The following is a 27,206-nucleotide window of genomic DNA, read 5'->3' as shown; positions in this document are numbered from 1 at the left end:
ATAGGGGACATTTCAGCGCCAATGTCAGATTCTGAAGCTGCGTTCTCACTATCTGTTGCATATCTCGCTGTTACCGCAGCCACTTTCTTCTTTTGAAACTGGGGCCTTGAACTCGGTGTCTCGTCCTGCTTGCCTTTTCCGTCAGCCTTACGAGGCTGCTCACGGGTCTGTTGGGCACCTCGACCTCTGCCGCCGCCTCCTCCACCAGTGGCTGTTACCGATGTTGTAGGAGAGTAGGGTCTGCTTCCTATAGTTACCCTCACTTTTTGCTGTGATTCTCTGGTTTTTCGACTTTAGTGTGGCTGTGGACCTGCTAATTAGGCCCACAGCCAGCTGTTCTCTCTCTAAATTGATACCATGTACCTTAAGGACATACCAGATTGGTTACTGGGTCACCCTTGTGAGTCCGTGTATAGTGTACCATAGATACCCGAGGGCATAGGTGCCCCCTAGGCCTACCAGGGGCTGCCGCATGTATTGTGCCAGCCCTGGTTTGCCTTCCAAACTGACACCACAGGTCTGTATGATCTGAAGGTGGTTGGTCAGGTAGGCCGGAATGCCAATGAACAAGGCATTGGTGTAGTCTAGGCGGGAAAGAGTAAGGGCCCTCGCCACTGTTTCTTTGGCCTTCCTCGTAAGCAGGGGAACACATCTGCGGAGAGCTTTAAGGGTACCAAAGCAGCTGCTGGTTAGTTTTTTCCCCGAACCAAACCCCCAGATTTTTTGCCGGTTTGCCCACAGAGTTAGGATGTGGAACATCGGGGGGCCACAGAGATTCTCTGAATTTGGAAGGGAACTGTCCGTAGAGAAGAATTTCCGATTTATCTTCATTGCACTTCAACTGGGGAAGTGCAAGCCAGTTGAAGACTGAAGAAAGGCAGGTCTGGACAGATGAAGTGTCCAGATCCGTACCCGGCCAAGTGAACAGCAGCTGAGTGTCGTCTGCATAGGCTATTATTTTTGCACCCAATTCTTCGGCCCAAAAAATCAGGGGGGTCAAGTAGATATTAAACAGCAATGGACTTAGAAGTAGACCCCTGTGGCACCCCGGTGGAAAGTAGCTTGGCCGAGGATGAATAGGGAGGCAGCCACACCTGCTGAGTCCAGTTGTCCAGAAACGAAGTCAACCAATCCAATGCAGAACCAGTGATGCCAATGGATGACAGCCGAGTGAGAAGAAGCTGATGGGGTACCGTGTCGAAAGTGGCAGAGAGGTCCAACAATATTAGAGCTGCTCTGCCGCCAGCGTCCAGGCACTCCCTAATGACTTCAGACATTTCAACCAGAGCTGCTTCAGTGCTGTAAGCAGCACGAAACCCAGATTGTACAGGGTGAAGAGCATGGGAAGCTTCAACAAAAGCATCCAGCTGGCGAAATGCAATCTTCTCACTCACTTTGGCCAACACTGGCAGCAGGGAGATGGGCCGATAATTAGCTGGAACTGAGGGATCCAATCCTGATTTTTTAAGAAGCGGCGGAAGTTTAGCCTGCTTCCAACAGTCGGGAACTGTTGCAGTCCGAAAGGAGAGACTAATAATCTCAGAGACCTCAGAGCAGACCACCTCTGCCACCCCTCCTAAAACACGGGTGGGACAGGGGGCGGTGGGTGACCCAGACTTCATAGATTTCAAGACAGCTAGAATATCAGATTCAGTTGGTAGAGAGAGTTCCCTAAGAACGTGAGTAGTGGAAGTAAGAGGTGGGCTAAGGAGCCAAGACAGAAATACTCTGACTAAGGCAAGCGGTGCGCAGGCATCAGTATTTATTTAAAAGATGAGGAATCTGCGGTTAGAAATCTCCATCAGAAGAACCAGTTACTTCTTTTCGTAACTCCTTTTCTGATAGAAGCTTTAACTGCAGATTCATCACCTGCTGTCTCTCCTCCCATTCAGTGGCTTGGTCTCATTCAGACCAATCTTAATAAATCTCCATCTCAAAATGTTCTGTGCACTGTTTCATATTAGTTTCTTTGGACTAACTCCAGCGTGAGCAGGTGACATATATGTACTGGTCCCGAAATCATGTCTGCACAAGACGGAGCGGCATGACATCGCACATTGCCACCTGTCAACGCTAGAGAGAATTGCTATGCAAAAGCTTCCAGATCCAATTTGAAGCCTGGGGATAGTCAAAAAGTGACAAATCTGCTGTAAAATAGATTCTCCACCAGAATGGCGTTACATAAGGTAAGTAACTTATTCATCCAGGGTAGATTTAGTTAGTGTTAGAAATGGGATTTCCGGTTGGCTGAGGCTTGTGCCAAAACCAGGCAGAAACCACCACTCTAGTCAGGGCAAGGGAGTTACACGCCAAAGATAACCCCTGCTCCCCCTCTAGGTAACGTGACACGAGCAGTAAGGCTTATCCCGGAGGCAATGTAAGTTAAGTATTTGCGCACGTACCCACCAGCAACAACATCCAAGGCCCCTCACAAAAGGAACTCCACACAAGGTTATAAAAATAGCCTTTGTATTATCAGAACACATCAGAATCATAACCAAAGGATGTACATTGTGCCATAGGCACGGGCCTAATTTACAGGGGATTATATACATGGGACAGGGCCACATGGGCCACTGTCAGGAATAAGCACTTTTAGAACTAGCACTTGGTAGAATTAGCACTTTGTAGGAATAACGCATAGCACATATAAAAACTGTAGCACCAAATAACAAATGTAGCACACAACCAGTAACCACTAGAAAAAGGTAAGTACCTCCTACGCAATCCTTACCATCTTAGGCAAATATCCCGCAGGGAACCAGGAACTCACTAGCATAACTATACTAGGAACAACAACCTCCTAGGCATAAAAATACATCTAGAGGTATCAGAACACAGGGTGCGCAAAACATACTACACACACTACATTTCCTAACACCCAAAAAGCAATAGCACATGAATCATAATAGCACGTAAATCACATTTAACACATAACTCACATCAAAGTCCCGGTTGCGCCACTGCGCCGAAACCTAAACGTAGCAGCTGCCCACTACTTGCTGGGCAACTGGGGACAATAGCAAGGGGCCTAAACGCTGCAGCTGGCACTAAGTGCTGTGCAGCTGGGGAAGGCGAAAGTAGGGGCGAAGGAGTGCGACTCACTCCTGAGTCCAAAGTACATGTCCCTAGAAAGAAAACCTAAACGGTGCAGCTGCCCACTACTTGCTGGGCAGCTGTGGATCAAACTGCAACAGGGGCCCTCCCTGGCACTCTGGGACAAAGACTGCATGAAAGGTTGGAGCCCTCGGGCTCTGGAACAAACATAGGTGCATTTTGGGAGCCCTCTAGGCTCTGGCATCATGGGGCCCCTGGAAGCCATCTGGCTCTCAAAACATAAAAAGGTAGGAGCCACGGGGCTCAGCACAGGCCCCTCTGGGGGCCTTTCAAACAAACATGGCCCCCCAAGCCCCTCACAGGGACTTTTAAAACAAATATGGGCCATCGTTGGAGCCTTCGCAGCTCTAGGACAAACAATGAGCAAAACGGAGGAGCGGCCCCCTGCCAAACAGGGCCGCTTGAATACTGCCTCCCATTGTGCTGTGCCTGGATCTGGCAGCACCGATAGTCCCCACGGAGCCCCCCAGCCCTTGTGTACTCACCGGGCTGCTCGTGGGGGACTCCTCTCCTTGTGTGCAGTTGCCGCCGCTGGACTCTTCTGCCGGGGCTCCCTCCAGGACACGGGAGCCCCGCAAACACTTCGCCTCCTTTCTGCTGGCAGCCCCGGGGCTCTCCCCACTTCACAGGATCCCCGGACCGCGGGAGCATGTCCCTTCTTCTCGCGGGGGCTTGAGGAGACGGGGTGGGCTCCCGACCTCCTCTCTCTGAAACCGCTTCCGGGCATACTCGGGACTTCCGTCCGGCGGCCCCGCCCACAACCAGGTGGGCCGCAGACGCAGCGGCCATCTTTTAACGTGGCGGCCATCTTTTAACGCGGCTCGGGCCGCGGCGGTGATTCTCGGCACACAACAAGGGGTAGGCTCCCTCTCGGATAACAATAAAGTGCGGGCATAATCGGGGTGGGCACCCGAGGTTAAATGAGCGGGGTAGGCACCCGCAGGACGTTTCAATTCCAAACGAAGATGCAGGGTGGGCACCTGCGCATGGGGAACATCGTAAATCAGCAGGCACGACGTAGGGTGGGCACCTCTGAGGGGCGCAAAAGGGCAGTAGCGCTTCCCACGGGGAAAATGAAAGCGCTCTGCCCAGAGAAGCACAGAAAGCACCAAAGTCCCCAGTAATAACCCCTCCAGCAAGAAGGGTACCAGGAACACAGCCCCCAAAGGTGAAGAGGGCAAGAAAAAGGTCCCTAAAGAAAAATAAAGGATCCTGGGGCAAGGAAAAATCTCCTAGTCATTCCAGACCAGGCAGAGGGGTCCCCAAGAAGTCTTCCAGCATCCAGGGGCTGGACAGGGCCCAGGGAGGCAAGCCTTCTCCTGGGCCCCAGCAGCAGCACGCCCCTGGTAGATTCGAGTCAGGAAACAAGAACATTGAACATGAGGTCACAGCCTCATTTTATACACAAAATCCCTTTGTCTCTAGGGTGCAGGGTGGGGGAAAAACCAGACACAGCTGGTTCTGGAGCACTCTGTTGCTCAGCCCCACTCCCTATTCACAGGACAGGCTAGGGTCATCAGTCGCACCACAGCGGGCGGAGCCAGCATTGTGGAGGGAAAGCCCAGCCCTACTCAGGTCCAGGTGCAGCCCCTCCCTGCCATCAACATGCAGATCTCCCCATTCACTACCGGGGCAGACCTATCCTGACTTCTGGAGCCAGGCACACCAGCCAGCTCCAGCCAATCACAAGCCAGACAGTCACTGCACAGACAGGCCAACTTCTAGAAGTGGCACTTCCACACTAGACACATGAACGCCGCACACATCATCACGCAGCATTCAATCTCACGAGTTCACACATACCAAACTCGCCCCTGCACTCCCCACGCATCAGGAACTACCAGGGACACATACATTCTCCATGCATTCCTATGGGAGGGCAGGCCAACCTCAATACACACACGCACTTTCCCAGGGACACAGTGGTAAAGTGTGCAGAAACCAAAAATCACTAACACCAAGTCACATATCAAAAGCAAAAAGTTTAGGGGTGAACCTGCCAGAAGGGCCAAGTCAAACAATTAAGAATAGAGCACCATCCAAAATAATGTAAAAGGAATAAGAGAGAAAAAAGTTATTGTAACAAAACCGAGGACAATGGGCTGTGCATTATACATTTCATATTTTGGTATACCTACTGAATTTTTAACCTCTGGTGACTGATCTTTCAGAAACTATATAAAGAGTTGTACTCCTTTTTCTTCATTTCTGGGGTTGATAGTGTAATAAATTTTGCATGAATAGATCATGAAGTTCACAATGCCACCCTGCCATTTTGCTGTTCTACCCCACTCCGTTTTTAACATCTTGATAGAGCATTAGATGTTAACAAACTCATATAAGCCTAAGAAATAATGAGATTGTTTTAGGTAAAAGTTACCTCTATTCCAACCAAGCTTTTCAAAGCTTAGTTTTTCAAAGTGGAAATGACGATGGCAAAGAGGTGTGTATGGCCACACATCTAATGTCAAGTGAAACAGCCCTGGGGAAATAATGGGTTCGCCTTGCTTATTGTTTGGCTCTTCTTAAGTGCACCTGCATTATCATATTACAAAAATTACACAAAACCTCAATTCAATTAAAACGCAGATATTAACTAGGAACTGAATTAAATTAGTGCGAGACGTGTTAAAAGGCAAAGAGACTGACTTTTACCTTGAAATGTGTAGCCAGAATCCACGCATGTGACTGACTGCGACCAGAAACAAACCCAGGACACAATGATGAGAATGGGCAATAGAACAAGTGTATGATTGAACAAAAGTGGATAAGAAAGTATTCAAAATGATAGAAAAAAATATTGCAGGGATCAAATCAACAAATTTTAAATTGTGTTTTTTTCCTTTTCCCTCTTAGGAAGAAATAACCGATTTATTATTAATGCTAAATGATCTCATGAATACTACAAAGCAGGTACAGTGATTAATTTCGATGCATATATCATTGGGGCAATTGAGGAGATGCTGAAAAGTAAAGCTATGAATTAGTGTTTCTTGAAAGTGTGTTTATGTAGATCATTCGTACTTTGAACTCTGTCATTACATTGGTCTTTTGGGTCTAAGAATGAGAGTGTAATCGTGTAAAAACAGTCTTTCGAGCTGTAGCCTTATGAAAATGGAGTACCCAGAGGAACGTGGTGGCTACAATCTGGAGAACAATTTCAAACTGGTTCTTTGCTAATGTGTGCTCAATTAGTGAGATGACTGCAGTTAAAGTATTGTCAGATTTGCTACATTTCTGAATATGTGGTGCTGCTTTTTACTCACAGCGGTCCATTTATTTAGATCAGTGGAAACAACAAGTAATGGGTGATAATTAATTTGATTCTCGAGTTGTTAGAGACATTGACAATAATAACTTTGTTAAACAAGGATGAGAATTGGTGGACGAAGCTAGAATGGCAGCATGGTTGACCTTAGAAATCAAGGAAAGAATGTCATATAGACTGATGCCTAGATTTTTCAGATGGGGATGTGCAGGCATGGGCCCTAGATGGTGAAGCTAGAAAACTAGGTGTCCCATAGATCATGATGATGGTTTCGTTGCTGTTGAGCATGAGCTGATTCAGGTGCCATCATGAGTGAAACTTGACTATGCAATGAGGAAAGGGACTTCCGGGAGACCAGAAAAGTCCAATGAGGAAAGGGACTTCCGGGAGACCAGAAATGTCCTCAAGTTAGAAGAGAATCTTTGTCATTCAAGTTAGAAATACTTCAATTAAATAATTTTTTTATGCTTTTAAGGCTGGAGAAAGTAGAGAATGTGAAATTGAAGAAACTACCCTTTGTTAGGGTAGACATTTAAACAAGCATTTGCAATGCAATAGGTCTCGCATTAGGAAAGTTTGAGCTATTGGTATTGTAAATGACACATTTTTTATTTATGTTTTGTTTTTGAAAATAGCGAAATTAATAGCTTAGTCATTTACAAAGCCAATAGATTTAACTTTCGCAACTGTGACACCTATAGCATTTGTAATGCAATATGTGTTGTATGTACGTGACTTACATGTATTGATATTACAAATAACAATGGCTTTTAATTTTTTTAAATAATTAATACTTAAAAGTTATTGTAATTTATAATGGCAATAGCTTAAACTTTTGTAAATAACTTTTGTGAAGATTATGTTCAGTGTATTTTATTGTGACGAAAATCCAAGAACAGAAGTGAAATATTAACATCTTTTTGTTACATTTGTAATAAAGCTTGAAACAGTGAGAGAACATATTTGAACCAGTTGTTGTTGAATGATTGCACAGATTGATGCTGTGGTGGCGCTGAGTGATGTTGTGATGGCGAACGAGTGATGCTGTGGCGTTCAGTGATGCAGTGGTGGTGCAGAGTGATGCTGTGGTGGCGCTGAGTGATGCTGTTGTGGTGCTGAGTGATGCTGTGGTGGTGCTGAGTGATGCTGTATGCTATCCTATGTTTTGTTATGCTACGCTTTGTTTTGTTATCCTATGCTTTGATTTGTTATGCTATGCTGTGTTTTGTTATGCTATGCTATTTTTTGCAATGCTATGTTTTGCTATGCTATGCTATGCTATGCTTTGTTATGTTGCGCTATGTTTTGTTATGATATGCTATGTTTTGTTATGATGTGCTATGTTTTGTTGTGTTTTGCTATGCTATGTTTAGTTGTGTTCGATATGCTATGCTGTTTTGCTATGCTATTATATCTTTTGCTATGCTATGTTTTGTTTTGCCATGTTTTGTTGTGCTATGTGTTGTGTGTTGTTATGCTTTGTTTTATGTTATGCTATGTTTTGTTATGCTATGCTTTGTTGTGTTTTGCTATGTTTTGTTATGCTATGCTTTGTTATGCTATGCTTTGTTTTGTTATTTTATGTTTTGTTATCTTATAATGTTTTGTACTGCTATGTTTTGTTGTGTTTTGTTATGCTATGCTATGTTTTGTTATACTATGCTATGTTTTGTTTTGCTGGTGCCTTATTTAAGCCGAATCATTTGCTATCAACCATTTTGAATTTTCCTTGATGCAATTTTACCAATATGGCTACCGACACGTGGGGAAGTGTGCAGCAGGACTAAGGAAATAAAGAGTAAAGCTGAGAAACGATCTAAGTTTAGTATTTGTAACACGGAAGGAAATGAAAAAGCTTGATTGGGTGACCCTTAAAGAACTCGTTGGATCTCAGATTATATGGTATGTGTGTTTACCTATCCACGAGTGCTCTAAGGAGTTAAAATATGAAGGAGCTGATGACACGAAGAAACTGGGCAGTTTTCAGACGAAAATAGCTGCATAATTACCAGGGAAACAATGTTTGTAATTCTACACACAGTAAAGATGTAGTGCCCCCTTTTCAGGTGTATTTTATGACGCAGGTACTCACGTTCGGCTGGCACCTGCCTCGCTCCACGAGATGCCCTGTTGGCAATGGTGACAGGATCTTGAAACCAAAAACTGGGACATTTCACAAACATAGAAGTAGGACTATAGCTTTGCATAGACTAACCGGCAGAAAATGACTTAAGTAACAGCGCTTACTAACATTGAAAACGCACATAATGAGGCATTAGGGAGGAACTCAGTGCACCTTTCACTGGCAGTACCGACCCCTGTTAACTAAATTGCGTTCTAATAATGGCTTCTAACTAATCCTGCACTAAAACACACGAACACGTGCCATCATCTGCATCCAGTTGACCCTCCTAAAACTGGGGCATGCACTAAATGTACTGGAATGTGCAGGAACAGATGAAAAATCACGATTATCCAGAAATTCCAAGATTCCCGGTCTCCCTATGTGTTGGCCAAATCAGCCAACCAGTCCTTCTCGGTTTTTAAAAGATACTTCATGAAGCGTGGCATCATTACCACCTTGTACCTCTCACTTTGCACAATTACAGTATGGGGCCGCTGCTCCTTCTAGACAGTGACACACACACCCCTTCATCAGCCTTCTCCCCTTAAAACCCCCTCCCACCACTTCCACACCCTGTTTCGTTGTGTCACAAGTTTAGACATACCGGGATAGTGCTGAGCTTCAGTTCCAAAAGCGGAGTTATTCCAGCTCCTGCTTCAACGCAGATTTAATTAGGGGAAAATGTCTGCTGGGCGGTGCTAGAGATCTCTAACAGGGCCTTCAAGTGGCTGGTTGGAGAAGCTGCAGATGAGCTCACAGTGTTCAAGCAGGACCTCTGACTGACTGAGACTGGGGTCGGCGCATGTGTACAATGACCACTTCCGGTTTGTGTATAGTCCGCAAAATAAAAGCTAGTTGAAGTATCGACCTGCAGGAGTGAGGGCCCTCCAGGGTATCCAGAGCACGAGGAGGGAGCCAGAGTGTGACCCAGCGGGGCTCCCGGGCTAAGGGAGAGCCCTGCCTGCTGCTGGGCCTGGACCGCTGCCGTGAGGAGTCTGGGGAGAGATGCGGAGGGGGCTCGAGGCACATTGCCGGTGCCTGCCCCCGCAGCCTACCAACCCGTGCAGCCGCCACCACCACGGGACGAGAGGAGTCCGACAGACCCAGTGGGAGTGTGTGTGTGTGCGCGTGAGCCCGGTGAGTGGGGGAGGTGGTGTGCGCATGTGTCTGCGTGCGTGTTTGTGTTCATGGTCAAGGAAGGGGGGGCTGGCTGTGTGTGTGTGTGTGCGCGCGCCGTTAGTGCATGCTAGACAAGCGAAAGCAGGGGCTGTGTGTGTATATGGAAGTGCGTCTACGCAAGCGCGACTCTTTAGAAGCGCGTCCACAGACATTTTAGAAGTGCGTCCACAGACATCAATCGGCGCGTGCACAAGTCTGTACCACTTGGCAGGCAAGACGACCACAATAGATCTCGCTGGCGACAGCGCTTTCGCGCTGTATCACCAGCGAGACCTAAAAATAGACAATACTATTAGCCTTGATCGATGCTAAGTCAGAGAGGTTTAAGGAGGGGGCAATGGGTGAGCCGCACCCATGAGGTAGGAGATGATCGAAAAGTGATTGTGGTGGATCTTGCAAAGCAATATACATTGTATCATTTTCCAAAAGCAAACATTTTTTTTCTTATAGAAAACATGCCAATAACAGTTAACTGTTTCAGTATTTGTTTTAACATGCTCAGTTTATTTTATAAATCAAGATCTAAATTACTTTTGACTGAGAGCAAATATAATTTTACCACTTCCCTTCCATTTATGCAACAATTTAGAACAGGGGTCATACGCATTATTTTTAGGAAGAAGAGAATATATAATCATATTCTTTTAAGGAATTCTTGACACCGCAGGGTCAACTAATGGTCTGCAGTCTCACCAGGTTATTTTCCACTTCATTCAGGAATGTTTCCTGAGCCCTTTAGTGACTTTGATGTCTTTTTAGGTTTTGTTTCATGTAAAATTAACATTAGAGGGGAACTTTTTATAGTCGCGGTTTCTGTTAATTTTCTTAAAGGTACGGTTTTAGTCTCCTACATTTTCCTGTCACTAGGAGACGCTGCATATCTGATCCACACCAATATAGCAGCTCTTTTTGCAAAATCCTCTCTAGTAGTGAGGAGAATTGTCAGGAAATCGGTCATGAAATCGAACAGTGTTTGTCTTTTTTTCTATGATACCATTCTGTTAAAGTGTGTGGCATTTATCAGGAGATCCTGCCTAGAAAAATAGAATGTGAGCTTGACGAAGGCGCCTGAAAGCAAAAGTCCATGCACCCTTCACTTATGGTCCCAAAGTATTTCAAATAATGTGGGAGGTCTACCCCTTCCTTTAAATTTTTAGGGTCCCACTCCAACCCCCACTGAGATCCTTTGGATGAGTGGTGCCATAGCTGCTATTCCATATACATTCAATGATGAGGCATGCCACTGGTTTCAATGCAACACAGAGGCACTATACATCTTTGAAATTATAGCATTCTTCAACATCAAGGCATCATTTGACTTTGAGATAAAAACCAATCAGTAAGTAAGTAAACATACATATGCAACAAGCAGGGCGCACAAGAGGGGATTAAGGGGCAGCAGAAAGGGAAAGTAATGCAGATTGGTAGGGGTACTAAGTGAGAGAAAACAAAATATTTTCTGAAATAACCAACATTTTTTTAAGTCTTTTCAAACAGAGAGAGGGAATGTGTGTGTATTTGTCTATGTGTGTAAATATTCCTGGTAAAATACAACAGGCACCTCAGCATACCCGACTGAAAGCAACTTTACGCAACTGTTTATCACAAAATACATTATTAGGGCGGTGTAACACCCCAAACACCCCTGAGAAGCTACGTCCCGGTCCATGAAAGAGGTGATAGATGTACGTCAAAAAGAGCTTTCTGCACTAAGCAGAGAGATTGAAATGTTACCAGCACCCAGTGAACACATTTCAAAAGAACAGATTAAATCACTCCTGTTTTGATATAGAATGTCTGTGTGGCTGCTGAGTTGTAACTTATATAAATCCTATAAAGGCAAATCAAGATAGATAGTTGTACAACAATCAAGCCTGACTGACATAAAAATGTGTTAGAAATAAACACATTGAGCTCACCAATGAGCAGGGTCGGAGTGAGAAAGAAAATAGGCCCAGGCACCAAATTAAAAGTGCCCCCTATTAGTGAATCATATCGCTAATAAAGTGGTTCATATTTGCAGATCAGGGCAGTTTTGAACTTGTAAAGACATGGTGTACAGGTGTTTTGCATTGTTTGGGAGACTGTATGCATTTGTGCTTAATGCAGAGAATAATTGTGGTGATATCCGGGAAATCAACAGTACAAACTGGCCTACCATGGGCACAGAGAGCCCCAAAACATGGTCCACATACTTATCTGTCTGACCAGCCCTCTAGCACTGCCTGATTGCCCTATGAGACAGTCCGACCCTGCCGCCGAGCTGCTTAAATTGAACACAGGCGGAAATGAATCCATTTTGTTTTAGAGGCTCTTGGCACAAGTTACAGATGTTGATTTAGTGCCCATAGAGGCAGGCAAGTGGGGCATTTCCCAAAGAGATACAGTTCTGTAAACCGAGGAAGAGTCTGTCTTTCTGCCCTTCAATCTTAGCTGTTTTTGGTCATCAAACCATCCACATTTAGTAGACAATCATGGAAATTCATTGCACTTGATGGATGCATCACCAGAGACCTTAAACAGAATTTGGGTATCATCCGTGTACATAAATAGTAGAAATCCAAAGAATTGAATAAGTGACATGGTATTTAACTCCTTTTTCCAAATGTTCCCGGGGGTATGACCCCCAAATCATCCCAGAATAAGTTGGGCTTGCGTGCTTCACTCACTCGCTGGAATTCCATGCATAGCAAGTATTATACACCATCAAATTCAGAGATCACCATCTACCACTGGTTTATTGGGTTTATGATTTTTGGATAAAGCACCAGTGCCAAGTTGGTATTTTAAAGCCACATCTGACCCTTCCTCCCCTATCTTGCCTTCTCAGGTCTTGCCTACTAACAGATTTTAGCTGTCTATTTTTAAAGACCGTTTATGATAACATCAGTACTCATAGTTTTTTTGGGTCAAGCCATTACATACCATTGATTGACTATCTTATCATTCTTAACAGTCTCATTTGCCTGCCTCTTTTTCAATATATATCCTTCCACTTTTTGTGTTTGTCGCTCTCTTGGAGTACAGCTTCTTTAGCCTCCTTTTGATTGGATTACTTGTCTCCTTCCACTGCTGACATTAAAGAATCACGCATGTGCTACTTACACCTCAAATACCCCCACTTCCACACTGTCATTTTGCTCCTTCTTCCCCAGCTCTTTGGTTGCCTAGCCCACACCCAGCAGATTTTTTTTAAAACCGATTTTAATTCCTTTAGTCCCACCTTGTGTGCTTCCTTACACCATATTGGTCTCCCACATTGACTTGTGCCCCCTCCTACTCCTCCATTGCTCCCCTGCCCCTCCAGACATGATATATATTCACAGAAAAAAACAAAGGTCACAGGATGTTATAGTTAGGCTCACTCATACGGAACCAGTGAAATTCAGCAGGTATAGTTTACCTGAGCTAACTATAACTTACTCCCCTGCAATGCACTGCCTATAACCTCAAATAATACATTACTCATGACATGGTCCGTGACTTCACTGATGACATCATGCACAGAACCACTTACACGCCCCGTCATACCCCTATACAACCTCTCATACACCCACCCACACAACCACTTACATACCCATTCACAGACCCATACAAGTACTCCCACAAACACTCACACATCCATAGAGCCACTCACATACCCACTCACTCATACACCCACTTACACAACCACTCACTCACCAGTACAGCAACCCACACAGCCATACATTCACCGATCCAGCTGCTCACACACCCATTTATTCAGCCATACAGACACTCACTCACCCATACTGCCTCTCAACATTTTATGTTCTGTTTCCGAACTATAACGTCCCTGTAACCTTTGTTTTTTCAGTGGATTTCTAAGGTTTTATTAATGGTGTTTCATAACTAACATTTCTGTAGCCTTTGTTTTTAAGTGAATTTCTAAGGTTTTTAAAAATAAATTATTTCCTAACTATAGCCTGCAACCTTTGAGAGTGAGTGTGTGAGGATCTCACTGGGTGTGTGAGTGGGTGCATGTGTGTCTTAGTGGGTATCTGAGTGAGTGTATGTGTGTCTGAATAAGTGTCTTCGTGGGTCTGTGAGAAAGTTTGAGAGTGTCTGAGCGGATTTGCGAGTGCCTCTATGAGTGTGTGAGTCAATCTGTGACTGTAAGAGTGCGTGAGTGGTTCTGTGAGTGAGTGCATTAGTCTCTGAATGGGTCTGTGAGTCTCTGAGTAGGTCTGCGAGTGGCTGTGTGAGCCTGTGAGTAGGTGAATGAGTGAGTAGGTCTATGAGTGGGTGTGTGGTAATTGAGTGGCCTGTCAGTGGGTGTGTGAGTGCCTGAGTGTTTGTCTAAGTATCTGTGTGGGTATGTCAGTAGCTGTGTGAGTGACGCTGCCACAAAGGACCTGCACCTGCCATTTTCTCCAACAAGAGTACACAGTTCTGCACAAAATATCTACCCAAGTGGCATTCTTTTGACTGGTTAATTACTAAGTTCTACCTCCTTGGGTAAATGTCCAGTGTGTATTCATCACTAAAAATGCTTAATGGAGCATGAGGAAATGTCACCAGTGACCTTGTGTGTGTTTTGGCAATGTGATTGTTCCTGGTGCATCTTATCCAGAAACGTGATAATATGAATCCTCCTATAGAGAAGACAAGACTACAAAGAGGTAAATCTCCACCAAACAAGGGTCCTTTCTCTTAACTATATGAAGTAAGTGCTTCTTGGTTGGTAGAGATGTCCTCATATTCCTCAGCATCAAGAACTCCACCAAAATCTGCAAGGAACAAGCTGTCCAGCGTCCTGGCAAAAGGCGGGAAGACCTTTGCATGCTACTAAGGTGGACGGGCGTGACCAATCAGACAGAGCTTCCAGTTGATATGCACAGTTGCATACTAGTCTGAAATTTAAAGGGAAACCCATGGACTCTGCTCTCACCAGCACAGGATAACAAAAAACCCACTCGTTACATACAGATTGCACTCCAATAGATCAACGATGCAGTCGCATCCACAAAGGATTTCATATTGTTTTTCAGCATGGAATCTCCAAGAAAACACACTTGGTTTGCCTTTGCTAAACCCAGGAGTTAGAATCATATGTCCTTTACAGAAGTAGAGTTTCAACAGGGGCACCTGCTATGTTTATATTTATAAGTGCCTCCTGTTCTGTGAAATGTGCTTTAAGGCCAGAATGGCACTCAAAGACCCCATACCCCAGGGCCCAACCCCTCCGCTGGCTGATTTCGGCCCCAGAGACACCATCCCTCTGGGGCTGGCCACAATTCAATAAGGGAGGGGAGCTGCATGCCCCCCTCTCTTGGCTGCTTTCGGCCCCAGGGACCCCATGCCCCGGCCACGTTTCACTGGGTGCCCTGATCCTACACAGGGCAACCAGTCTGCATGTTGGGGACTGCAGGGAGAGCCTCTTGGCCCCTACGGTCCCAGCTGGCTCACCGCCTCCTGCGGGAAACAGCATTCCTCTTGCATGCAGGGAGCTGCTAGAAATGTAGCTCCTTGTGTATGAGAGCAATACTTTCATCTCTTTCCCTGCCCGCATGTCTGTGGGCAAGGAAAGAGATGAAAACTCTGCTTCCAGAAAGCGGGAGTGGTTTGATAGCTCCCGCTTGCTGGAAACTTAGCATTTTCTTTTGCTTGGCAGGAGCTGTCAGCTCCTGCTAAGCAAAAGCAAACTGCTATGTCCCGGGGGTGGGAACCCAGGGACATAGCAGGAGCCAGCCCTGGGGGATGGTGGTCCTCAGGGCCATTAATGGCTCCAGGAGGACAGCTGCACTGCCCCCACTCCTTCTCTGTGCACCAGCCGGCCCCGGGAGGTGGTGGTCTGCGGGTTGTATATGGTCCAGGAGTGGGGGCTGCGCAGCCCTGGGGAGGTGGTGGTCCCCCGGGCCTAGCTGGTCCCGAGGCTTTACATGGCTCCCCTATTTATTTATTTCATTTATAGCCCCAGGGAGGTGATGGGCCCGGGGCCTGGGGGTTCCCCCCCATCAACAATGCCATGAGCCCCGGGGAGGTGGTGGTCCTGATACCATAAATAAGCCATAGGAGGGGGTCCGTGCACCCCTCTCCTTATTCATTAAAGGCAGGCTGCCTCCAGGACCTGACACACCAGGGGGCAAAGTTAAAATGTTAATAGCAAATGCGGGAGACCGCTCTTGTTTTTATTTTTATTTTTATTTTTAATTAATTCATTGTGCTATTTGCTAATATTCACGAATTTCACTGGCAATAAAAAAAAAAAGCTTTTTTGCCCTGCCGGGGTCCCTCTGGGACCCCAAGACTACAGGATTAGGGTATTCGTACCCTACCACCTTTTCTATTTTTTTGTTGTGGTTTTTATGTGTATTCACCTGAAGCAGAGTTGCAAGATGGCTGCAGACACTTCCTGGTTGAAGTGCTAGAAGCCAATCTTAGCTCTGCAGATCGCTGCACAAGCTGGTTATTATTCCCAAAGGCTTCCCTGTAGTAGATATAAAAAATTTGGATTCCCTTTAATTTCTTGCAAACTACTGAACGGATTTACACTGAAAAACTGAAAGTGTAATCTGTGAATCAAAAGCTACCTTTCTGCCAAATTCGGTGTAATTGCATCCAGCGGTTCGGGCTGTAGTCGTGTTATTATTATTATTATTATTATTATTATTATTATTATTTATAGTCTTATAAAGTGTACCAAAAAGGGGTTTTCCCTGGTGCTAAACATAGAAAGAGAGACCAGGGACACCAACCGAATCCAGACACATCTAGAGGGGTTTGCCGGTGCTAGACCAAAAGAGGTCGTAAATTAGTGCAGCCAAGAAATTAGTACAACCAAATCTTCAAACATTTGCGGAAAGACAAAAGGGAAGTACAGTTTCTTAGTGACTCTGGAAGGGAGTTCCACAGTTTTGGACCTAATGCTGGTAAAGAACGCCCTCCAATCTGGGCCAATTAGAACCTAGGCACAGTGCATAAAGCCAGGTTTTCAGATCTCAGAGTGTGTGCAAGAAAATAGGATTTCACTAGGTCCTGAATATACTGTGAGCCTATAATGGCTTTAGCCTTGAACATATAAGACAGAGCCTTAAATTGAATGTGCTTCATGACAGTAAGCCTGTGAAGCTTAAAAAAGAGATGTGAAACTGAAGCATTTCGAAGGCCAGAACAGCAGTCTAGCTGCTGAGTTTTTGACCATTTGCAGACGTCGAATAGACGCCTGATCTATTCCCTAGTACAAGATGTTGCCATAGTCTAATCTGGAAAAGGTTAGAGCTTGTATCACAGTCCATTAAGCGGATTGGGGGGATTATCAAAAACATCTTCTTCACTCATTTAAGTGCAGCAAAACAGTTGGAGCTGACCTTAGACACCTGGGGCTACATGAAGAGATTCTTGTCCAAAAGAAAGCCACAGTTCATAACCTTGGGGGCCAGATTAGGAAGAGATCCTAGTGATGTGGCCAATGATGGGGTCCCAAAGTTGGTCATTCCTACCCAGGACCATGACCTCCGTCTTATAACTGTTAAGCCTGAGAAAGTTGGCACTCATCCAAGTCATCACTCAACTTGTTCAAAGCCCCTATGGGAATTAACATGGAAATGCACATTTTATGACGAGCCCCCGCCCCCCATTTTCAGCCTCAACCTTCCACGCACAACTAGAATTACCGGCACACTTTTTTAGGGACAATTACATGAAAATTCGTCAAACTGTGCCAAATTTCCAGCATTTTTCCTGTGTAAGCACGACCCTAACTATAAGTACCTACTGGAGACTGTCGCAAGGATTTTGCTCCTACACAGAACTGTGCACAGAGACCCAGGACCTCAGTGAATTGTGGAGTCCCAAAAAACTCACCTTAGTGCCTAGAAACCCTAACCAGCTAGCATCATTGTCACATTAGCTCTTCGTCCTATAGCAAAGCAGCCAATGATTAGACAACCCAGAACATTCGACTTCGGTTATACTCCGGAATGGTGGGGAATAAGAACACTCTTTCGTTATACTCTCATACCAGTGCACAACCGGAGTAAATAGAGACACGGACAAAGTTAAAATATTTATTCTAATGACGTGCTCTAAGATGCAGTTTTTTCGCTAACATAAGCAGACATACAATCAGAAATAATATAGTCAGCATTGTTACAATTCCATAAAAAACAAAGGGACAAATCATATTACAACGATGGTGAAAATAGGTCTTATAGTGCCTAGTATAACACCCTCCCTAGATAGGAACTATGTTTTATAAAATATAGAAGGTCTCTTAGACTTGTTTGGGGAACCCCATACCTCTAAGATCAGCAGTAGTGTATCACACCAGGATCTGCAAAAGCTCTCTGTTTCTGGAAAAACGGGCTTCTTCTAAGTGTGTCTAATCATGCTTACAGTGCATTATTAAAGGCGCCAGAATCACGTTGGCTGCAGCTGCATATATGTTATGGCTAGAACTTGAGCCGATCAGCTCGGCAACAGCTAACTTGTTATGATAACCTTGGATGCTTTAGAACTCAATGCGCAGACTAGAGTCACGATGTAAGTCTAGGGATGCTGAAAACAAGCCATTCTCATGTGACGCATTTCACGCAGCCTAACATACAACAACAGTTACATGCAGTGTTGTGTGCAAAAGCAGCAAAAAGGTAAAAGGGTGTTTAAACTTCTAATAAGCCTATGCTAACTTAACAATGTGCGCAACAAGGCCCAGCCCACACTACAAGACCGTCTGTAGTTTTAAAAATATATATTACATCTCCTGGGGTGGCTCTGCCGGTAGGCACCTGACCGTGGGTGGTGCCGTACGTGGTGCCTCACTGTATGGCGCCTTCAATCTTTGCGACTCCTTCTGGAATTCCAAAGGAAGGTCGTAACTCTGGAAGCGCTTGCGATCCAAGATAATTGCTTATGGCATCAACAATCTACACATCTAAATGAGACATGTTTCGGCAAAAACTTGCCTTTGCCAACAAGGTAATCGCCATTTTGCAAACCCATTAAATGGATTGTGTGTTTGTGTGTGTGTGTTAGTGTATTAGTGTTATTGAAGAGGGGGGGCTGAGGAGGTGGGCCCTGCAGTCACAATTTGCTTTCAGGCTGCTCCTTTTCAAAATATACTTTTGTGCGCAGTTCCTCTTTTTTTGTTCTTCTTCCCCGAGATGTGCATCCTTAAACTTGGAATGGAAAGTCAACCAAAAAAAAACCCAATGAAATGGTGCATTGTTTTTTTTCTCTCAGCTTTCCTTTCAGGTAAGCTAAGTGTGCTGTTTTAGTCTTTTTAAGTTCTGCAAGATTGCTATGTTTCCCCTCAATACCAACTTTAAAGCTACCCGCATCACTGTCACCAACTTCAAAACACTACTTCATTAAGTATGAGTCTTTCCCAATTCAAAGATTATTTTGTATGTATTGCTCCAGCCGTTAGCTAAGCTGTCCGATCCATTTTACCTTGCGTGGCCTTACTGGCCAGAATGACACTGAGGGATGGAAACAGGAATAGTGGGGAAAGACCCACAAGTATAGTAATTGAAGAAGGTTTAAGCATAGGGAGTCATGAACACTGACTAGGTGTGACATAGATAGTGAGACAGTCACAGATGTTGTGATGGGAAAACCTGAAATTGCGAGTGGGACCGGGAAATTTGAACTTGGACAGTGGAACAGGGGTACATTGTGCTCAGGGAGACAGATGCTGGGACAGTAATGAATGCTGGGACAGGAACATTAGTACACATACACTGCCCATGGAAAATGTGCACATGAATACGGAACACTAAAATATGGACTTTGATGCTGGTAAATGAAGACGAGCGCAGGCACTGTTGATAGTAAGACATAGAGGATAACACCGCTGCAGTGGCCCTTTATGGCAGTCGCTAATAAAGGAATGCACATGGTGGGCCAGCATTCAAGGACACCAATATATTTGTTTCATTCAAACCTAGTGGCACTATTGTGGAAGTTTTTTCGAATGCAAACTTTTGGGTGACAATTTATTTTTGAATACTAATGATTTTTACGTTGAATCTGGTTTTAACAGATGAATTATTATTATTGCACTTAGAATAATTTTTATGTGATTTAGAAGGGTGTTTATTAATATAGTGTAGTTGAGCCACATTTTTCTTGAGACGCCATTTTTATTAATATAAATGCTACTCTGATCTGTTAATCTTGTTCCTCCTCATTCCCCCTATCAGTCAATATCCTGCTCAATGTCTTCTCTATCCACGGTCTTTGCAGAGTACAGGACACTGTGATGTAATTGGTTATGTTCCTTAGAGTACATGCATTGTCAGTGCTTGAAATGGAAAAATAGAAATTGCTTGTTTCTGAGAAGTGCCAGTACTCTCCAATTAAAAGTATAGCATTTCTCTTGAGAAGTACCGGTACTCTCCCTCTCAAAATAAAAAAGTGACGGTAATCCGTACCGGTCAGTACCGGCCCATTTAAAGCTCAGTGCATTGTTAATTATACTTTTTTCATGTGCTAAATGTTGCAATACGAAGCATATTTCTGCAGCAGTTCTGATATGGCATTGGTAGAATACACTGGTGTATGGGTCATTGTTTAAAAAGAAAATCATATTGTGTTGTGCATCTCTAGGCAAAAACTGTGCAGAAACTGCTGGAGCCTTTCTTAAAAGTGGGTTAGCGTTATGTGCTTTATTATGACAATCTTATTTCTGATTTGTCCAATAAGTATTTTCACTTAACACGCAATGCTGAATTTATATTTTTTGATTATTGCAGATTCATAAAATGTGTAGAGAAACCCCTGGTTTGGGGGTGAACCAGACACTCATTTCCTCCTGAGACTCCAGTTTCTTTTAGAATAAGATGATTGAGGGATGCTGTCTTTTTTATGTTTGAAAAGCTTTCTTTGATAACCAATTAAAATATAACATACCAGCAATACAGAATCAAAATGTAAACGCAGAAGTATAACAAAAGAATTGACTAGTACACGAAGAGAAGAATAAAAGCAATTTTTGGAATTTTATATGAGGTAGGAAGGAGAGAAAAAGCAGGGAGAAGGGGGGAGTTTTAACACAATGGCATAAAAGGAAATTGTATATTACATTGCATATTACATATAAATATGAGTGAGTTATTGATCAATTAAATTCAAATATTAAGTCAACACGGGCAGGAAAATAGAGAACAGATATAACATCATTCAAGGGGGTTTGAAATTTTCAGATGTTAGAGGTGAGTTATTTTTTAAAGACAATCTTATTTAAATAGGTAGTAAAGGGTAGCCAGAAGAGATCTCTATTGACCATTGGTTCACAGGAGGAGTCAAAAGCAACATCAAGTCTATGAAAATGACAAAGGCTATTCCACCAGTGTTGTATGGAAAGTTTTGTGAGAGTTTTCCAATTGAGAGAAATGTGTTGGAAGACTAGAGCAAGCATGAGATCAAGAAGACCGTGACTATGTGAGGGAAGACATAAAGAATCAGAGAGACTACCAGTGAAAAGGAGGGGTATAGAATACAAGTTGGAAATGTTAAACAGGCAGGAAACATATGACCAAACCTTCCCCAAAAGTTGGAAACTGAGGGACAGAGGAAGAGAAGATGTATAAGATTAGCGTTAGAGGAACCACAAGTCCAACAGTTAGAATCAGTAGAAGAGGCGAAACGGTCTATAGAGGCAGGGGTAAGAAAATGTTTGTATTAAAGAAAGAATATAGATAGGGTAAGAGAAGCAGAACGAGAGATTTTTAAATATCTAGACCAAAGTTTAACCCAGAAGATGATAGACCATTTGCATCCCAGATCAGCTTCCCAAGAGAGTTCCAATTTAGATTTAGTTAGGCCTGGATTGGGGGCTAAGAAATATTTGTATATAAGGGAGGCTTTGGGTAGAGAAAGGAGTATTTTAAGAAGAGAGTTTTGGGCGTTAGTAGGGGATGAAGACGGAAGGGAATGGTAATCGTCAAGAATAATCGCCCGCCATAGGAATAGTAAACTTTTGTAAAAAAGGAACGTGGGCAATTGAATAAAGCTTGGAACTGGGGGAAGGAACATGGTGAAAGGCTATTAAGAAGTTTATACAGTTATGCTCTCGCTACTACAATATTTTATCACACAGACAGTACAATGACTGATATTTATTCATAGAGACAGAAGCAGATTCTTTGGTGTTTTCTTGGTTACAGCAAGAAGATGTTTATTTTCTCCAGACTCTTGAAATTTCATACAAAGCCAGCCGACACGTGTTTCGTCGTGTGCAGTTGAGTCAACACGACTCTTCAGGGCTGATGATACAAGAATGACATATGCAGATTTACTTATGCAGCTAGTCTAGGTCACATACTGCAAATGGTGACAAAGTGCAACCAACATGCAGTAGTGCTGTGCGTCTGGGTTGGCGCCTGGTGGTCGTGTATAGTGATGAGGCCACATACTTAGGAAGTGTGACTCTCCAGGGCTGTGGGTGGTTGCCCTTGGGTGGCGGTCTATTGCCGTGCGATTTCGTGGCAAAGTGCTACAGTGTGTGGTTATATATCACTCAAACACGGTGATCTTGCACTTAAAAGGATCGAGCGGGGGTGGGTCGATTGAGAAGTGAAAATGGTGGGCTATTGTGCGGGGGTGTTGGTGAGGGACTCTAGCGGTAGCCGGACGTGGTTAAAAACAAGCTGCTTCTGAGTGATTTGTGGAAGCAAGTGAGGAGTTCCGTTACCGCGCAAGTGAAGTTGTAGTTTATAAAAAGGGGTAAAGCATTGTCTCTCGACATGATGGATTATTTACCTTAAAGCTCAGTATAATCTTGGCGATTAGGTCTGGACTGGTATTCAAGTGTTAGATCATTATGTCATAGAGAGACTGAAGGAAAGAGAAACATAAAAAAAGAGAAATATAATGATTTTAAATGGAGAGGAGGAAAAAATCAGGGAACACAATCTAAAAGGGGCCATGACATCCATTTGGTAAAATAGATGGCTGCAAAACAAACGGTTTCCTTACCGATGTTTAGAGTATCAGTGACTAAAAATAGCAACTGTGCGTTCTTTACGGGTAGTCACGAAGAAGGTACTCATTTTTTTTTTTTTAGGCAGTCTGCCTAGTAGGTTGTCAGGAATCTTCCTTTCTGTTTGAGCAATGGGCAGTGAAAAGAAGAAAAAGGAGAAAAACGGAAGTCATAGTGGCTCCTGACAACTCTAAGCGCGTAGTAGCGCGGTGCTCAAATAATGCACACTATTGCACATATGCTGTAAGCGGGAGTTTAAATAGACAAAGTACCTGATTATTGTTGTGCGTCAGGTAGAAACCGGGAGGGGATCCTTCTGGTCGCGAGTACACTGGAAACGGGTGCGTTTCTAGTTTGGCGGTGCGCTATAATTGAAAGGCAAGAGCACGAGTTAGCTCTCAAAGAGTCCGGTTCTGTACGTTTACAGAACAAACATTTGTGAAGGGTAGCAGATGGCTCAAGATCTGTGAAACTGCTTACCCGTATTACGGTCTCCCTCCTCCTTAGGTTCCCGGTCGCCGTCTCTCGGTACGGACACGTGACCGAGTGGGAGGGGTCATTTTATAAAGTAAACTAGACATCAAAGATGTCTAGTTGGCAGTCATTTTTAGAGAAAAGGAATCCGCCATCTTGGAATGGTTAGGTAGTGCGGAGACAGAATGTATTTGCACCGAGGCACCCACAGTTTATTGACCTCATGGGGAAACATGATTAGATCCTTAGAGTACGAAATATCGTACCTGTGGCTGGTTATGGCGCGCGAATATTAAGGATCTTGGAGTGTTTGAAAGTAAAATTAAAAATTGACATTAAAAAGGAATTCGTATCTTTGTCACAAGGAATTAATAAATGAAATGTATACCGGCAGAGACGTGTTTCATTTCACCAAACTTAAGAAGGTGAAGGTGAAGGGATACGAGAGTATCTGTTTTATCGTTAGTCCTTATGTCTGTTTATTTAAAGATACTAAGAAATATAGAAGAAAAGGGGGCGCATCATGAGATTCGTTGTAGGTGTACAAATTGCGAGCACTGAGAAGCGGGTGCGGTGTAGATAGTGAACCTTAGTGATCCAAGTGGTTAGATCGACGCATGCTCCGTGGCCTGTTGTGTTACATTTAGTGTTCTCAAAGAGTTGGGATGGCTCTTAGAGTGACGGTGCCCCCCTGTCACCATATGTTCGTGAGCAACTAATACTTTCACTTAGTACCAAAAACAGTTACAGTCTCATTTGTTACATGATGTGGATACTTAACAAACACAAAGAAAATAAAGAGAATTATACATCGGTGTCAGTCAAAAATCTTTTTGCATGGTATAACGAGTGTTAGGATCATACATTGCAAACAGTTGGTGTTAATATTCCTCATTCTGGTGCATAGTAGGCATGTCTAGCAGTGTCTGTGTGTGACACTGTGAGTGCCTAGCCGCTCATACATCAAATGGGTTCAGTCGGTTTTCCTGAAAGAAGGCTCCCCCAGACGGCTAGCTAGTCGCCCAAGAAGAATTGAAGCTCAGGGTCATAGTTGAGCCCCCGTTCCACGCATTGCAAACGCATGATCCAGGTAGCCTCCCTACGTCTGAGCTTCAGTTCGCGGTTACCCCCTCTGATGTCGAGGGGAATCACATCTATTCCGAAGACACGAACTTTGATATCGTCCCCCAATGGTTGGCATTCCGCTACATGTAATGCTACCGGGTATTTGGGGTCTCTCCTTTGTATAGCTCTTATGTGTTCAGAAATTCTTTCTTTGAACGTCCTGATGGTGCTGCCCACATAGATCTTGCCACACTGGCATTCAATAATATATACCACAAATTTGGTCAAACAATTGATGTTATGTTTGATTTTGTAGGTGGTACCATCCGGGCCTGTGAAGGTTTTCGTACCGTGTTTGCCCCAGATACACATGGTGCAAAAACCACATTTGTGGAAGCCAAGACCACGTGTTGATAACCAGTCCTGACCCGCTGTTTTGTGGGGGACTGTAGGGCTCAATTTGTTTCTCAGGGTGAAGCCCTTTCTGTATGTGATGGATGGTCTATTTGGAAGAAATTCTTTAAGAACAGGATCATCTGTTAAGATTTTCCAATGTTTGTTGAAACTCTTTTTGACGTGATAGTTTAATGCATTAAATTCTGTGATGAGTCTAATCTGTTGTCCAGAGGACTCAACCTCCGTGCGTGTCTTCAGACAATCTGGTCTAGGGATGACTCTGGTTTTTTTCTCTGCTTTTAGCAGGGATGAGCTCGAATACCCTCTCTTCTGAAATCTGTCTTTCATGCTCATAATGCAGTTGTTGAATTCCAAAGTCTCACTGCAATTACGTTTAGCCCTTAGAAATTCTCCATAGGGGATGGAGCGTAGCTGGTGCTCTGGGTGAAAGCTAGAGGCATGGAGAATAGAGTTGCAGGCAGTAGGTTTCCTGAAAAGTCTAGAATGCAATTGGTTGTCCTTCACGTAGAATTCAAGATCTAAGAATTCAATATTAGTAAGGCTGTGGCGCATAGTAAAGCTAATCTCCCACAAGTTGTTGTTCAGATACTCAAAGAAGGAATGAAGAAGTTCCTCAGAACCTGACCACAGGAGAAAGCAATTGTCAATGTATCTCCCCCAGTAGATTATGGAGTCGATATAAGGTCTGCCTTTGGTGCCCCAGATAAGGTCAGCCTCCAATGCTCCCATAAAGAGATTGGCGAAGGAGGGTGAAAATTTCGAGCCCATAGCTACTCCCTTCTTTTGTCTGTACCAGTTCCGGTCAAAGATGAAGAAGTTGTTCTCTAAGATAATTTTCATCATGTGTATCAACATGTTGGTGTGTGCCCATAGTGAGGCCGGTCTATTGGAAAGTAGTTTGGTAATGGCATCGATACCTATTTCAGGATTGATGCTGGTGTACAGGGACACCACATCTAAGGTTACCAATCTGGTGTCTTGTCGCCACTCCAGGTCAGACATGATGTTCAATATGTATTTCGAGTCTTGTATGAAAGACGGGAGATTCTTGACTAGAGGTCCCAAAAAGATATCTACATATTCTGCAATTCGTTCAGTGGGGCCCCCAATCCCCGAAACTATCGGTCTGCCGGGTGGAAAAGGTAGGTTCTTATGAACTTTAGGTAAGGTATAGAGCCACGGATATGTGGGTCTAAAGACTTTAAGATACATGTACTCATTGTCATCCTGTAGACCAGATTGTTTCCAGTTCAATAGGAGTCCATTTAACAGTATTGTAAGTGGACCCATTGGGTTATGGTCAATTGGCTCATAACAAGAGGAGTCACTGAGTTGGCCAAGGACCTCACTGTTGTAGTCAGTCCGGTCCATGACCACCACATTACCCCCTTTGTCCGCTTCCCTGATGATAATGTTTTGGTTGTCGGTAAGGGTAGAGAGTGCTAACCGTTCCCCCTTGGTCAGGTTGTCTCTATACTTGAATTTGGTGTTCAAATTTCTGATGTTGGTGCTATTTAGATCCTCAAGGACGTGTCTATGGAATTTGTCAATGTTATTGCCACCCGCCAGTGTAGGAGTCCATTTGGATCTGCTCTTGAGGCCACTTGTAATACTGTAGTCGGTCTCGACATCAAGCTCCTCAAGGAGCCTTTCCATTTCGAGTGGACTATCTTCCCTGTCAGTCAAAGACAGAAGCAGGTGTGTAATTTGCACATCTTTAATGGTCAAAGGTACATTGTCAAAAACATTAGGAATTTGTCTAGGCTCTTTCTGCAGCTCTTGTGATCCAGCAAAATGTTTCTTAAGTTTAAGATTGCGTATGAACTTGAAAACATCTATTTTGGTTTGGCATATGTCACCAGTGGCATAGGGATTAAAGTTCAAACCTCTGCTGAGTAAGGAAATCATATCTGGTGTCAGAGGAAGTGAGGAAAGGTTAATGACTTGTACTGTGTCAACTACTGCATCTACTTTCTCTGTGTTCCTGACCTCAGTTTCCTGCGATATTCCTCGCTTGTTCCTGCGTTTCCCCCTATGGGGTTTGGGTCTGTAGCGGCCCTTGGTGGTTGAGCCCTGTTGCCTCTCCTTACTCTCTGCATCTCTAAAAAAAAGGTTGAGTTATTGGGTTCTGCATTAGCTAGAATCTCATTCTCTATGTCGCTGAGTCCGGTAGAACTCAGAGAGGTGGTGCTGGAACTGGCAGAATTAGTGGTGGTGGACCTCCCAGTCTGTGATCCTGCCTTTGGTTTTGAAATCAAGGAATCATACTTGCGATCAAAAGTATAAATCCTGCCATTTTTATAGTCTGCCTCATCCCTTTTGATTTGACGTGCCTTCCTACTTTGGATTTCGGATTGATGTTTAAGAAGAATCTCATCCAGTAGGGTGTAATTCTTCACTGTGGCCTCAGGTTTGTTCAGGTCTTTGATCTCTTGTTCTACAACAGAGATTTCAGTTCGTAGTAGGGCGGTCTTTCGATCAGCACTCTCGATGAGAATGTCTATTAACGTAATAGAGTTCTGATTCAGTGAGTCTTCCCATTTAATCATGAGATCTCGGTCCAAGTCATCATAGGTTGGAAAGATGTTGGATCGTAGACCTCTGGGAACTAGTTTGAG

At 44.0% G+C, this 27,206-nt stretch overlaps 1 protein-coding gene across 1 annotated transcript in view; it reads left to right on the top strand.

Annotated features, from left to right (window-relative positions):
* Positions 1–27,206, top strand: part of PKD1L1 (polycystin 1 like 1, transient receptor potential channel interacting) — a 1,793,388-nt gene that overhangs the window by 932,666 nt on the left and 833,516 nt on the right. The window contains exon 33 of the mRNA XM_078688182.1: positions 5,974–6,030. Within this exon, the coding sequence (XP_078544308.1) occupies positions 5,974–6,030 (57 nt within the window). The remainder of the gene's footprint in view (positions 1–5,973; positions 6,031–27,206) is intronic.

Source organism: Lissotriton helveticus, chromosome 4_1, assembly GCF_964261635.1.
Source record: "Lissotriton helveticus chromosome 4_1, aLisHel1.1, whole genome shotgun sequence".
Taxonomy (NCBI): Eukaryota; Metazoa; Chordata; class Amphibia; order Caudata; family Salamandridae; genus Lissotriton; species Lissotriton helveticus.
This window is presented reverse-complemented; position numbering and strand designations above follow the sequence as displayed.